Consider the following 14,193-nt stretch of genomic DNA (forward strand, 5'->3'; position numbering starts at 1 on the left):
CCTCCCGGGCAAACGTGCTTACGGGGACGGATCCGAGTTGGTGGGCTTTCTCTGTACCACGGAAGAGGAGTTGGAGGAGCGTCGGCACAATGACATCGACCCAGATCCATGTGCTTTTGGGGACGACGACGAGGATATGACGATCACCTCTGGTTAACAAGTTTCACGACCTACGGCTGTTGCCCTGGCTGACATCTTCCGGCATCAGCACCGACGCCTTTTTCTTCATGGGCGGCGCATGTGCGAACCACTCGGGAGCAAGATGTTTTGAGTACCAAAGCAATGGAATAACTGATACTGTGAACATGACCTCTATCCCCTTAATGGCGACAACGCCGCCTTTGGTATAAGTGCTTTCCGCAAATAGTCGATAGGTTTATTTGTTTAATTATAAAACCATCACATTTGATAGGATAAACATTATACCACGGCACTTAACATCCCCTAATGTGTAGGTACGGCATAGCATGGTGAGGGCAGCGCTGTCGCCATTGAGGGGATAATCCTGAGCAAGTGACGGCATTTAATTGAGAAATTTCGATAGTATGTAGAGAAAAGCCGAAAGAAGAAACTCGGTCTGGGGACTGCGATCTTCTACGTTTGTGACCATGCTTGTCTTTTCCGCGTGTTATCAATTCAATAATTTGGCAAAGCAGTGGTAGAAAACATTGAATACAAGACCCAGTCACTCACCAGGAAGGTACGGAGCCTTGGGCATCAGAAGTCGTCAATTACTGGTGCATGCAATTCAATTGAGAGCTTGCAACATTTTATTTTTCCCCCATTCCCAATTTTTGCATTCTCAACTGTGGAATACAAGCAACCCTCAGTTCCGCCAGCCCACCCGAAGTTCCTACCAAATCCACTTCACGATACACAGCAAACAGCAATCCCTGGCACCATTCACTCTGCGGTTCATCATGCATGATCTCTTGCTCGTCCTGCTTGGCTTCTTCGCTTTTGGCGATGCCCAGCTGCCAACCGTAAGCAACCACCTTCCTGAAAATTCAACAAGGCAAGACCAAATAGCGCTCATCATCCCGCAGGCCTTCTCTTCCGAGCCCACTGGTGTCGCTGGCGTCGATAAGCCAGTTCCTGTCTTCAATGGCACCGTTCCCAGCGGCGTAGCCATTCATAACCACGGTGTAAGTGCCCCCTTGTCAAAAGCCAGATATGGCCAGGAAAAGAAAATAAAAGGAATGAGAAATAAACCCTACTGACACGACTCCCTCCCTATCAACCTAGGGCCCCGTCTGCCCCCCCTACTTCGACGCCTGGGCCATGGCGAACCCGATCCACGACGGCATCGTCTACCTGCGCGGCAAGCAGGACTGCACGGCCAAGGGCGTGCCCGGCTGGACCTACTGCCAGCGCGTCAGCTGCTCCTACAACTCGGCCATCTTCGTCTGCAACACCAACTACGCGACGCCCGTCTCGCCCCCTTGCAACACCGTCGCCGACTACGCCCAGCTCGTCGTCGACAACTGCTTCCAGGACGCGCTGCAGAGCGTCAACGACCGGTATATCACGCAGGGCGAGGTATTTGATGATGATTACTGGCATGTGTACGTTGGGTACTCAAACTGTTAAGGAGGAGGGGATAGAGGATACCTGTTGTGTGAAGACAAGAAAGCTTAGAGCCTTCAGAGATGGGCGAGGAGAAGAAGGTTTGGTCTGCTCATCTGGGGAACCTTTGGTTACTGGCAAAGCAAAGCGATTGCTACTCTACGTTGGCATTTGATTCAGGGGCAACACACTTCTTTCGATGTATCGAATGGGCTTCCATGATGGGATGAGCTAGTCAATCAAGTTCCATTCTCCTATTCTATTCCGTATCTCAATTCTCGAGTGTCCACCAAGCAAAAATGTAAACCAACAGCAAAGACATCTACTCTGTCTTCGATCTTCCCCCGTCTAAGCTTGTCCAGCAGGGATGACTTCTTCTTCTCCACCTTGGAAGGTATGTCGAACCTGACGCTCTTCTTCCTCTTTCCTCCATCGTTAGGGGTGTTGCTGCTGCTGCTCACCACCACCGCCGCCGCCGCTCTGCTGGCTCCAGCCTCCTTCGCTTAGATCACTAACCTCCGAAGGAGCTCTTGAACTCGAACCTTTACCACGCTCCATTCTTGCTGTGGATGTCGGAGGAGGAGGAGCAGACACGGTAGTACGAGTGGCCGTGTCGGTGGTGAAGGGGTTCATGCAGAAATGCACCCCCATATACTGCTGCCGCACCCGCCGCGAGTGCTGCCACCGACAGAACCCGCAGGGCCGGCTCGCCCACTGCGGCTCTCCGTGAATTAGCTCGGCTTTGGGACACGCGGTGGTGTGAGCAGTACCCTCGGCAGCGGGAGTTGGCATGGGGACGCCATTGACTTCTTCCGAGGAGTATGCCTTGTACCGGCTGTTACTCTTGTTTTTGCCGGCCTTGACAGAGGAACAGGATAGGCACGAGCAGGAATCTGCGCACGACTCGTACATGACGGTGTGCTGGGAGAGGATCTTCTTGCAGCTGGGACAGCGCTGCGTTTGGGTGTAGAGGAGACACATTGTGACTGCTGATCTCCGTGAATCCTTGGATGAATGAAATTGGGTCTTTTTTGGTTTCTCCTTCAGGGTATTGGTACTTCTAACAGTAGTTTCAGTCAGGAGTGTAGTACTTATGAGGCTTGATGCGTTTCGAGACTCGAAAGTTTGCTTTGGGTGTATTCAGAGAGAAAGGGGTATTTGTTGGTAGTTGATAAGTTGTTTGATGGGACTGGTGATCTCCTTTTGCATCTTGGGTTCTCGCCTTGGAGCTATTTTATACTCGTCCGTCGGGATTGCGGGTACTATTCGGCGGTCATAACAAAGCCGTTGTTCGTGGACACCCAAACTGTCGCCCCTGCTCTGCTCGCCTCTCTCCTCGTTGAAGTGGCCGCGACAAAGGGATTGATCGGCACTGTCGTTTTGTTGGTGCACACTTGGGTAGTGCAGAAGTTCGTTTGCATGCCGAGAATCTCGATGTAGATGGCGGCACCGGGGCTGCTCCGAATTTGATCGGCGCCGGTGCCGGGGGTCAGGGAGCCAGATGTTGTTACTTCCAGCAACGAATTGTTGAAACGACGAAGCAGTTCGGTCTGGTCGACGTGGGTAGGGAGAAGAAACGAAAGTCAATTCACTTGCAACAATGCTCCGCCGTGTTTTGCTAGAATGGTCGCAGCCTGATCGATCGGGTGAGAAGCCTCACGATGCTGTTGACCTGCCGGGCCGCAGGACCCACGTTTTGCCGGACCCTTCCGAGCAAACACGGTACATTTACGACAAGGTTACTGCCACTAATGTTGTACCCCGTACGATGATATCTGAAGTAGTTATTTGGTTGTATTTGGTGGTCTACAGTAGCCTACAGCGAGATTTGCGGAATTTGCGGAATTTGTGCATATATGCTATCATACACCTTCCCGAGCCAGCCCTCCGTGGCTCCCCACCTAGCGACGACCCCAAGCCGCCCGCAGCCCAGAGCGCGATGCCGGCCAGGGCCACGCCGTTGATGGTCCACCAGTACCGGCTCCGCGTCTTGCGCAGCTGCTTGTCGACCGTCGTCCGCCGCCAGCCGGGCGGGGCGCGATCCCCAGCCACTTGGCCCCACCCCAGACCATGTGGCCCACGCCGACGGTGATGAGGGCGCCGTACGCGATCCAGGACGGGACGCCGTGGCGCGCGAAGCCGTGCGCGACGTACTGGAGACCGATGTTGGAGCTGTCGCCCTCGACCATCAGGGGCAGCACGCGGTTCATGAAGATGTGGGAGGCCACGACCGGGGCTAGGACGTACCCACTTATGGCGGTGTAGCTCAGCATCGGCCAGCCGTTGCTGTTGTGGGAGGACGAGGAAGAGGACGTGGTGTTGGAGGTTTTGGAGCGGTGCAGCGCGTACATGCCCGGCGTGGCGCCGCCGTAGCGCTGGAGGTTGTGGGAGCGGCGGATCAGGCGGATGGCGACGCCCGAGGCGACGTGTGCGAGGATGGGCAGGGCCACGAGGAGGGGCTCGGAGAAGCGGGTCTGGTAGACCTCGCGCGCCATGAGGAGGAAGGGTTCGGAGTACGGGACGGAGCGGTAGACGAGCGGGAAGACCGAGGTGTTGGCGACGTGCAGGCCGGCGAACAGGGCGAAGGTGTAGGAGGAGTAGCGTTGTATCCGGGTTACTGTTGTTTGTCAGAAGTTAGCAAGACTGCTGTCCATCTAGTTTGCCCAAGAGACGGTGGAAACGAAGGAAGGCGTACAGTAGTAAGTAGGGCCATGGGCAGTGCCGCTGAGCCCCAAGCTTTGCGAGGAGTGGGATGTGCCGCGTGACCTTATTGTCGACCTGGAAGATTCCATCTCTTCCTCGGGCAGAGGGGGAGCTCCTTTTCGTATATCGAGGCGTTGTCGGCCATTGGTGAAGGGTCGAGCTGCAGGAGAGACATGAGAGTCTCCTGCGACGCCTTCGGATTTAGGGTACGAGTGCTGTACCGGTCGTCCATCTTGGCTCCTTGTCACAACTTCCAATGCGACGAGGGGGTGATGGTGTTTGTCGTCGTCGGTCGTCCTTTCTTCTTGATTACCAAGGTGCCTGCGCTGATTCGTTTGGGTGGGACACGATTTTGAACCGCACGCTGAAAGTTTTGGCGGCCCCAGCCTCCAGTGACATCAGCGAGATCCCCCGGAGCGCTAAATCTCCCAGCGCCAATCGGAGCTTTCCAGCGGTCTCAGCTCCCAGAAAGTTCCCCAAGCTCCATCTGAATCGCCCCGCCCTGTCCATTCCAGCTGCTCGGTCGGGCAAGGGACCTAATCTTTGAACCTTCGTCCATATTTCAACGTCTGAGCATCTACTCCGAAATTCCATATCTTTAAACGATACCCCGACGATCCCTACTCTGCGACTGGATCGCGGTTTGTCCCAATAACGATAACAGAGCGATACAAATACCTGACTACATCTGTCGAGCGACCCTCCTCCGTCGCGTACCTCCCGTCGCGCCCGACCGCGTACCAAACTAAACCACGGACCACACTTGCCCACCATGCCGCCGCGACACCAGACCCTGCCCCAGGCGCAGACTGCCTCGGCGCGCGCCGCCCTACAATCCTTCTACTGCGAGCTCTGCTCTAAAGGCTACAGTCGCATGAACGACTACGAGGCGCACCTTTCGTCGTACGACCACTCCCACCGACAGCGCATGAAGGACATGAAACAGATGGTCAAGGACCCCACCGCGGGCGCTCGCGCGCGCAAGGCCGAGGCGAGGGCCGACGGCATCATCAGCATCAAGCTCGGCGCCGCTGCTGCCGGCGGCGACGGAGAGGGTGCGGCTGCTGGTGGGAGCAGTAATAACAATGCAGCTGGCCAGTCGGGCGGGTTCAAGAAGGGAGGTTTTAAGAAGAGCGGCTTCAAAAGCGCATTTGCGCCTGTGGGCGGTGATGCGGAAGATAAATCCAAGGAAGAGGAGAAGCTGGGCGGCATGGAGAAAGGGCTGGGAAAGGAGAAGAAGGTGTTGCGGGATGAGGACGAGAGCGATACAGAAGACGAGGGATACGAAGTCTATGATCCCAGGCATCCGACAGACTGAGCATGGCACGATTCTTAGGTTATATTTGCCCCTACCTCAGCCCCCGACCGGTTTTTGCTGAACATGCTACGGAAAGTTGCCAGGTCGACGCGTTCACACTCCAGCGCCGAGGCACTACAGTGATAGGCTTTCAGTTATATTGACACAGGATCGAGCCTCTCAGGATGTTAAGAGCCGTCTTCGTCTTGGGTTCAAGCGACACGATCCACCTTCGAGGAGCAATACACGGTTACACGTAAGTTGTTTCAAGGGTTCCACAACCTTGGACTATCTTCGTCTAACTCTTCAGCCTCACCAGTATAATAATTGGGTGGTAGTCTCACTTCTTCTACCACAGATAATCACACTAAACGATTGCCTCTTTACCATGCGCTCGGACAGCGCGTAGTGCGCAATCTGAGATCCTGCCGTAGTGGACACTGGCATATTTTACCTCCTCGGCCCCTAGGCAGGGAACTCAAGTGAGGCTGTCTCCAGTGGCCGAGGTTTCTGACGTAGCGAAAGAAGGGCTTTTCTTTCTCTGCAAATTTCCCATTAGTGCCTGTGGGCATTTGAGTCACATCTTATCTCAGGGCGTTATTGTACAGGGTTGTGGGAGCCATCTGGTCTCATGCTGCCGTTGAACAGAGCGAAGGGATTTGGCAGCATTGCCCGGCATTGCAAGTAATCAGTACTCCAGCCAGACTCACATGAATAGAACGGCCATAAGCTTCAGTGTTCTACTTCTTTTGGCTTCAATCTGCCTACAGCTCAGTTCGCCTTACCATTCTCCTTGCCAAGAAAGCTTCCTGCAGCTTGGTTATAGCCGGCGTGCTTAATCTGAATTGATTGGTCAAGAGGATGCCCGGATAAACCTGGCTGTCGCTGAGAAAGACACCCACACCTTGTGTCAGGCTGTCAGGCACCAAGGTTGATTTCCCCGAGCCATTGGAGATTCCTGAATTTCTGAATCGAGTCCTCATGTCATAATTTCCCTCGTCTTTGCCGGAAACAGCCACATTGGATTCTGCAATTCACATTGATTATCGCATTCTGCCGCATTCTTCATCGATGTCAACCAGACTCGCCTCGATCGGCTACGGAGATTAGCTAATAACAACACTGTCGCGAGAGGCCTCAAAAAATGGCAGCATCCTCATCAGCGCTGGTTCCTTCATTGAAACGCGATGTCTTGTTAGATGCTATCAGCGACTTTCAGGCTAATCTGAGCGACGGAGAACGCCTAGAGTTGAAGAAAATGAGATCTATCCCTGACGCCGATTCCATTCTGGTTTTCACTGCCGAGCTCGACGCAACCCACCGGACACGTAGAGGGCCTAGTTACGCCAGTCGTCTCCATACAGTCCTGTCATCAATTGGAGTGTTCTGTGGCATCGTCGACACATTTGTATCCGCACATCCCGAGATCGCCGCCCTTGTCTGGGGTAGCATTAAGCTGACCATGACGGTTGCTGCCAATGTCGCTTCATACTACCAGGCCACGTCCGATTTATTCATGAGGCTCGGTAGACTGTGCCCTCTCTTCGCCGATTATCAATCGTTGTATCCAGGCTCCGTTCGACTTCAAAAGGCACTAGTTGACTTCCATGCGTCGATCATCCGCTGCTGCAGACACGTTATGCAGGTTCTACAACGACCACTTCACCAGCACATTCTCAAGTCCCTTTGGTCGTCCTTTGAACAGGAGTTCAAGCCCGACATTGATGAGGTCCAGAGGTACAGCGATTCTGTTGAGCAAGAGATCCACTTCGCTAAGGCGCAAGCCGATCAACAAGATCAGCAGCTGCAGGTCATGGAACGGCAAGAAGCATTGAAAAGCAGGAGCTTGATAGACCGTTTTACGGGCCGAGCAGATGAGAAGCTGAGGAGAATGCATGAAATGCAGCTTCAAAGAGATCAGCGAGAATCGACGGAGCGGAAGAGACAGCTTCTCGATTCTCTCTCTACCCGCGACTATCTACGACTGTACAAAGAAAGCTGTCGGAAGCGATGGCATGACACTCCCAGTTGGATATTTCAGTTGCCAGAGTTCTACGATTGGCTGGAAAGGAAGAAACCTGTACTATGGTGCTCAGGTAAGATTGGTTCAGGAAAGACTGTCACCGCTGCGAGCGTTATCCAGCACATTCTCCTCATGAAAGGTTCTGAGGTTGGCCCTATATCCTTCTTTTTCAGTCAGCCAAATATCCCCGAATCTTTGACATCCAGTGGAATCCTCAAGTCGATCCTGCAGCAACGGTTGAATTCAATGAACATGTCCGATGATGTTGAAAGCGCACTACGAAATCTGGAGATTTCTTCCGATATAGACGACATCATCAACTTGCTCAGTACCTCAACTATCCAGGGACCTTCGTACATCCTTATTGATGGTATCGATGAGATCCCGAAATCTCAGAGAAGAGAACTGTTTTCTGCTCTCTCATTTTTGATATCATCAGACAACAACCTCTGCTTGTTTCTTTGCGGCCAGACCAGTTTACAGGACGAGATAGGTTGCCACTTCAAACAGCTTCTTCAAATCTCACTAAACTGTGAATCAACAAATGACGATATCACAAAGTACATCGAAGGTGTTATCGACGACAAGCTGGAAGCAGGCGACCTAAGGGTGCAGGATCCTAACCTTGTCAATGAAATCAAAATGTCTCTTTCTCAGGGGGCACAAGGAATATACATAAGCCCGCATCTATTCCTTCAACTTTGTAACACTTATTGATAATACTTCTAGGTTTATATGGGCTTTCTTCCAGGTTGAAGAGATTACCACTCAGCCATGCGATCAAGATATCAGGGCTGCGCTGCATAATCTACCAAGAGATCTGAACGATTTGTTTAGCCGGGCTCTCTACCGAATTAATAATGGAACCCATTCCAGAGAGGCCCAAACACTGTTCCTATATATCACAGCTGGGAAGAGACTCATGACTCTCGATGAGCTTCGCGAGGCAATTGCAATTACACCGACTCAGCGATACTCCGAGCCCGCCCGTCATTGCAATGACATGGACAAGCTTGCTTCATGGTGCGAAAACCTAGTGGAAGCCGAGGAGGAGAGCAGAGTTGTTCAATTTGTGCATCACTCCGTTCGAACGTTTCTACTCGGGGACTACACCGACACCAGGTTGATGGCATTCCATCCCGGCTTGGATGAAGCCAATCTTCGGCTTGGCGAAATATGTCTTACTTACCTCGACTTCAATGACTTCAAGACAGCGTTGATCACACAACCAAAGCCATTGTCCATCCGCAATCCCGTAGGAATTGTCAAATCAACCGCAAAGCCTGGCTCGAAACTCGCAACAATATATGATGCGTTCTTGAAGCCAGGCCATGAAGTATTCGACCTGAGACGTTCTGCTGGCCTTGACGGAAGTGCAGCGGCGACTCTCAAGATATCACAGGCACTCAAACGCGAACATCCCTTCCTCGAGTATGCATCAGAGCATTGGGTCTCTCACACAAGGTTTCTTTTCTTCGGGCACGAGACTCAAGAGCTTGGTTAATCCTGCGCCACGTGGTATCCGCGAAGCTCAATTTTACGATACTGCCCTGGATCAACGATGCTCAGTGCCAGGACGACGCGTTGGAGTGGGCGAAGAAAAACCGCCATCACGCAATACTGCGACTACTCTGGTCTAACGACGTCAATACTCTGTTCAAATGGGCCGCGGACAATGACGATCCAGTGCTCTTTGATGCACTAGCCGACGAAGTGCAATTTAGCAATTTTGAAAGCCCCAGGGAGATATTAATATCTGCTGCTTCGCTAGGTCGCATAAGAGCTATTGATGAACTAGAAGGCCCCCGAAGGGTTTTTGAAGACGAAGACATGCACGCCGCATTGACTGCTGCAGCACTTAATGGACACGACGATATGGTAGAGAAACTGATAAATTTGCGATTCGCCGTCGACCCGTCCAACCCTTTACCCAATCACTCCTTGAGTCCATTGGTAGCAGCTGCGAGTCGGGATCGTCTCAATATCGTGGACAAGTTGAAGGGAGGTGGTGCCGGTGTGAATCTTGAGGCCAGGTGGTTTCACCTACCACTGGCTAAAGCTGCAAAGGAGGCCACCTTGATGTTATTGAGAGGTTGCTGTCTTATGGAGCCATTCCGAACAGCGCCACACTCGTAGGGGCTGCAACCAGCGGAACCATCAGCATTGTCGATATGCTAGTAAGGGCTGGTGTCAACATTAATGACGGGTGCTATGATTTTGAGACCGGCTCACACACCAGCACCCCTCTGTACATAGCTGCGAGGAATGGCAATCTCGACTTTGTCGAGAAGCTAATTACTGCGGGAGCTCATGTCAACACATTGTCACTCGGCTCCAACGTAATGCAAGCAGCTTTACTGTCGGGTAAGCAAGATGTTGTCGAAAGGCTGCTGGCTGCCGGTGCTGATATTTCAATCGACAATGTCATGATGGATTGTGATGCCCATCTCAAACGGATCCTACTCGAATTCGAGGTCGACCTTTCTAAAACGGCAGGTCCGCGCAGAACACTGGTACACCTCGCTGTTCAAATGAACCGTCTAGATTGCATTGACAAATTGATAACAGCAGGTGTGAACACAAATGCAGCAGATGCCTCCGGACGTACTGCATTACACTATGCTGCACTTTATGGCAATCCTCGTTGTATCCAGAGTTTGTGCCAGCTGGGCAGCGCACGCAACACACAAGACCACGATGGAAATACCGCTCTGCACTTCGCTGTAAAGCTTGGGGATGTGGGCACTGTGGATACATTGGTCGGAATGAGTATCATAGACAAGAGTGTCAAGAACAAGATGGGCGAAACCGCATTGTGTATAGCCCAGAGCCGGTTTAGTGGGAAGAAGTTAGAGGCTCTAAGCGAGTCTCTGGCTTAAACGATCAGGCATATGATGCAGCCAGGCGTTAGTGCGGCTGGCCATCACACACAACACTCGTTCAGTATAGGGGCCAAGGAAGCAGATGCTAATATAAGTATGTATCTGGATATTACATTATCGCGGCACTGGGATATTCCAAAATGTTTGGACTCGGCAGTCAGTATTTAAAAATTCGACGAAAAGTTATATTTTCCTAAGTCTTCTATGGTGCTGTCCCTTGTCTATCTACTTGGTCAACCAGTTTCCTTGATCGCCACTATGCAAGTTTCAAACGAAGGATACGTCAGTTTAAGAACACACTCAATTATAGACTCTGGCAAGTTCTCTTAGGGTATCGTATTCCTTCTATAGCCCTGCTCCTTATTCCTTCTTGAGCAATGGGTAAACTTGTGGCCCCTTGTAGGTGCTGGTCTTCAAGATGCTTCCTCGCCTGTCTTTGGATCAATACCATGCATTCTTCCAGTGTGGTAGCATGAGTGCCTGACGAATGAGAACATACCTATCAATTGGAACATTGTATCCTGGTATCTGCCCGTCCTGACCACTACTCCTTGGCTTTGATTGATCATACATCACGCATCGAACGTCGCACAGCTGGTTGGGGCCAAGTTCCGGTATCTCGCCGAGCCTGGGCGTTAGGTTCCGGTCTCGTCTTGCCAGCCATCTCCTCCTCCACGAGCGCGCATGCTTCGTAAGAGCAGAGAGGTCCTTCGGCCAGATTGGAGCAGCAGGTCCCGTGCAGGCAAACGGAGGACGGTACCCAGTTCTCCTGATTCATCGAGGCCTCCACCTGGGTGGGCGATGAGCACCGCGAATACCACCAGCCGACCTCACCGAAAGTCGGGGCCGCCATGCCGACCAGAGACTGGCAAAGGAAGGTGAAAAGAGTGAGAGTGAACCACATTCTGGGCTGAGTGCGATTGTCGGCGTTTTGGGATTGGCGACTGGGGATTTGTCAGACTGGACGCAGCTGCTTAGGCGCGCATTATCGATTCGAGAGAACAAAGATGAAAGAGGACTTGGTGTATGTGTCTGGTGCACCCTTTGAGAGGACTGCACCGGGTCAATGAAAAGAATGTATTTGTTCAAAATGTGCTTTCGACCGCTGCAAGAAGCCTTCTCATTCCCTTTTTGCTGGCGTTTCACCCGTCAGCCTGTGGTGGCACTGCTGAGCCCCCTTCTGTGTGACGAGAATGGCTGCGTAATCCTGGTTCTCGCGAGGTGGAAAGAAGGCGCGATGGAGTGAGCTAAAATATGACTGGTGGCTTGACGACTTGTCTGGATTTTTCAGCTGGAGCCTTGGAAACAATGAAGAGAAAGAACGAGGGCGGGCATGATGGTCAGGTGTGAAGTATGAATGGAATATATTTGCTCTCTTGCTTGCCACTTTGGGGGAAAAGAAAGAGTGAGTACCTTGAAGCCCATGGATCGGTCTAATTGCCGAAGGAGCATGGCATGACACAGCAGCTGATGGATTACATGTGCAGGCGCCAAGCGTCACGAATAACTTCAATCATCCCAAGTAGGCTGACGCTATGGTTGTTGGGACGGGTGCACGTGTGGCATGGCGTCCTCTCCCCCAGCCTCAACCATCGCCGGATTTCTCCTGCAACGCAATCACCAGGACAAACCCGACATACTCCCGTATGTCACTGATCTTCGCTTCCTGTATTCTTTTCAAACCGACCCAAGGACGCTGAATGAGCACAATATCTACGAACTACGAGTCTATTTGAGCAATCGCTACCTCTGACCCATGCCACATGTACATAACCTAATTATTCCCTCAATTCGCAAGCGAAGCCCTGAATGGACTGCGTGATCGGCTGTGCGCCAACAAGGGAATTAGACCCTGAAAGGTTACCTACCTTGGCTTTTGTAGCGCTCCTTCTTTCGCATTTAGCTTCCAAGCCAGCTGCAAGGAACAAAAGTCAAATGGCTCAAAAAGAGCAACGGACTTTACAGCGCAATCTACTGGTTCTGGACATATTGGCGGAAATCAGCCGCCACCCGTGCATCCCAATTTCTCCATGACCGACTGTATTTGCCAGCCAAAAGGTGCAAGCGTTCAAGTTCTCTTAGACCTGTGTCCGTAAGGCTGAGTCGCCACGATCCGGATCTATCCGTCGTTGAATTAGCATCATTTGTCGCTGAGTCGTCAAGGGGTTAGTGGCTGGAACTGCGCTCTTCAGCAGCCAAGTAAGTGCTGCATGCCAAGAAGGTCGCATTATCTTGGATCCCACCCAACATCACTGGACTGCATGCTTACCCACTTGATCCCACCTTACACGTCAAATAGCTACCCCTTGCAGCATGCACATTGGTTCTATCCCTTGCGCGGGCTATCGCCGACTTGAACACAACCAACTACCTCGGCAGCGCAAGTGGCTGTTGGCAACCCCTCCTCCTCACAAGTTGCATCATGCAAGGGGCATTTCAAGCAACTTCAACTACAAATGCGTCCATTTGAGCAAATATGTCGTCCGCTCAGGCAACGTTTCGCATTCGGCCAAGACGCCTCCCATACTTCTTTTGGGTACCTCACTGGCCTCCTGCCCCTCGTAGTCCACGATGACGAGCATTCTCAGGAAGCCGATTGATCTCCAGCCAACAGCGCACAATACCTACCGCGCCTCGTGGCATTCGGACTGGGCTGTCGGCAATAGTACGTTATTAACCGCAAATCAACTCAATACATGTGAGAGGAATGGCCACTAACTTGCTCTCACCACTACAACCTTCCACGGCGGCTGCGTCGTCGCCATCATCCACCAAGCCGCCGAGACCCACCTCCGCACCCAACAGCCCACCCTGAACCAGCCCGATGTCCTCAACCTGCACGTCGAGTTCCTGCGCGCCTGCGAGCGCAGCGACAGCACCGTGACCGTTCACCCCCTGAAGACCGGCGCGCTCGCCAGCACATTCCAGCTCCAGCTCTCTCAAAACGGCGAGCTCAAGGCCGTCGCCCTGGCGACCTCGACCAATTTCGACCGCCCCCTCGGCCCCACCGTGGCCACGGCCTGGACCCCGCTGCCGCCGCCGCGGCCCAGGCCCGACTTCGAGCGAGTGCTGAGGCACGAAGCAGATCCTAACTGGGTGCCTGCGATCTACTCGGGCGAAGTCATCCCTTTTACAGTGCGCATACTGGTTTTCGACCCGCGCGAGGGGTTCCCTGTCGATGGGGTCTGTGATGCGTGAAACGGGTTCGAGGGTGAGGAACGCATTGACAGCACGACGCTGGCGTTCATGACGGACCTCATCCCCAGCATGTCAGACACCCTTCTGAAGAACGGGGGACTGTATGATGCGCATGCGTTCCAGGAGAAGGCGCGCAAGTGGGCGGAGGAGAATCCGGGCGTGCCGGCGCCGCTGACGAACTCGCTTGCTGAGGCGATGAAGGCGACGACGCATAACCAGACGGTCACGCTGGACGTCGAGTTCAAGAGAAGACTACCTCCCGCGGGGTTACAGTTCGTATTTATGCGCACCACGACCAAGATGCTGCTTGATGGGAGAATGGACACAGATCTCACTGTGCACAATGAGGACATGGAGATTCTGTGCACGTCGCGACAAGTCATCTTCGTTTTGGAGGCTGGCAGGAAGTTCAAGAAGGGTAGGGGCAGTACTCCGACGAAGCTGTAGGACATGTGCCATTGAGAGATCAATGCAGTCTTTTCTTCATACCATGTAGCGTGCCCTTATGGAAACTCGCTCCCACC

General features: G+C 52.8%; 7 protein-coding genes across 7 annotated transcripts; 4 read left to right on the forward strand and 3 right to left on the reverse strand.

Annotated features, from left to right (window-relative positions):
• Positions 1–920: 920 nt before the first annotated feature.
• Positions 921–1,590, forward strand: PG997_010747 (uncharacterized protein; the record flags this gene model as incomplete). The annotated part of the gene is made up of 2 exons (XM_066815062.1): positions 921–1,145; positions 1,246–1,590. The coding sequence occupies 2 exons, from the start codon at positions 921–923 to the stop codon at positions 1,588–1,590; spliced, it is 570 nt and encodes a 189-aa protein (XP_066664352.1).
• A 411-nt stretch (positions 1,591–2,001) lies between these two features.
• PG997_010748 (uncharacterized protein) lies at positions 2,002–2,547 on the reverse strand (the record flags this gene model as incomplete). Its single annotated transcript, XM_066815063.1, has 1 exon — positions 2,002–2,547. The coding sequence occupies one exon, from the start codon at positions 2,545–2,547 to the stop codon at positions 2,002–2,004; it is 546 nt and encodes a 181-aa protein (XP_066664353.1).
• A 920-nt stretch (positions 2,548–3,467) lies between these two features.
• Positions 3,468–4,501, reverse strand: PG997_010749 (uncharacterized protein; the record flags this gene model as incomplete). The annotated part of the gene is made up of 2 exons (XM_066815064.1): positions 3,468–4,183; positions 4,345–4,501. 2 exons carry the CDS (start codon positions 4,499–4,501, stop codon positions 3,468–3,470), a joined length of 873 nt encoding a protein of 290 aa, XP_066664354.1.
• A 540-nt stretch (positions 4,502–5,041) lies between these two features.
• On the forward strand, positions 5,042–5,587 carry PG997_010750 (uncharacterized protein; the record flags this gene model as incomplete). The annotated part of the gene is made up of 1 exon (XM_066815065.1): positions 5,042–5,587. One exon carries the CDS (start codon positions 5,042–5,044, stop codon positions 5,585–5,587), a length of 546 nt encoding a protein of 181 aa, XP_066664355.1.
• Positions 5,588–6,710: 1,123 nt separating this feature from the next.
• On the forward strand, positions 6,711–10,468 carry PG997_010751 (uncharacterized protein; the record flags this gene model as incomplete). The annotated part of the gene is given in 4 exon segments (XM_066815066.1): positions 6,711–8,233; positions 8,319–9,020; positions 9,032–9,622; positions 9,649–10,468. 4 exon segments carry the CDS (start codon positions 6,711–6,713, stop codon positions 10,466–10,468), a joined length of 3,636 nt encoding a protein of 1,211 aa, XP_066664356.1.
• Positions 10,469–11,036: 568 nt separating this feature from the next.
• Positions 11,037–11,375, reverse strand: PG997_010752 (uncharacterized protein; the record flags this gene model as incomplete). The annotated part of the gene is made up of 1 exon (XM_066815067.1): positions 11,037–11,375. One exon carries the CDS (start codon positions 11,373–11,375, stop codon positions 11,037–11,039), a length of 339 nt encoding a protein of 112 aa, XP_066664357.1.
• A 1,667-nt stretch (positions 11,376–13,042) lies between these two features.
• Positions 13,043–14,116, forward strand: PG997_010753 (uncharacterized protein; the record flags this gene model as incomplete). Its single annotated transcript, XM_066815068.1, has 3 exons — positions 13,043–13,136; positions 13,248–13,654; positions 13,682–14,116. 3 exons carry the CDS (start codon positions 13,043–13,045, stop codon positions 14,114–14,116), a joined length of 936 nt encoding a protein of 311 aa, XP_066664358.1.
• Between the last annotated feature and the right edge of the window lie 77 nt (positions 14,117–14,193).

The sequence above is a fragment of the Apiospora hydei genome, assembly GCF_038363865.1.
Source record: "Apiospora hydei strain CBS 114990 chromosome Unknown utg000008l_segment0_segment0, whole genome shotgun sequence".
NCBI classification, from domain to species: domain Eukaryota; kingdom Fungi; phylum Ascomycota; class Sordariomycetes; order Amphisphaeriales; family Apiosporaceae; genus Apiospora; species Apiospora hydei.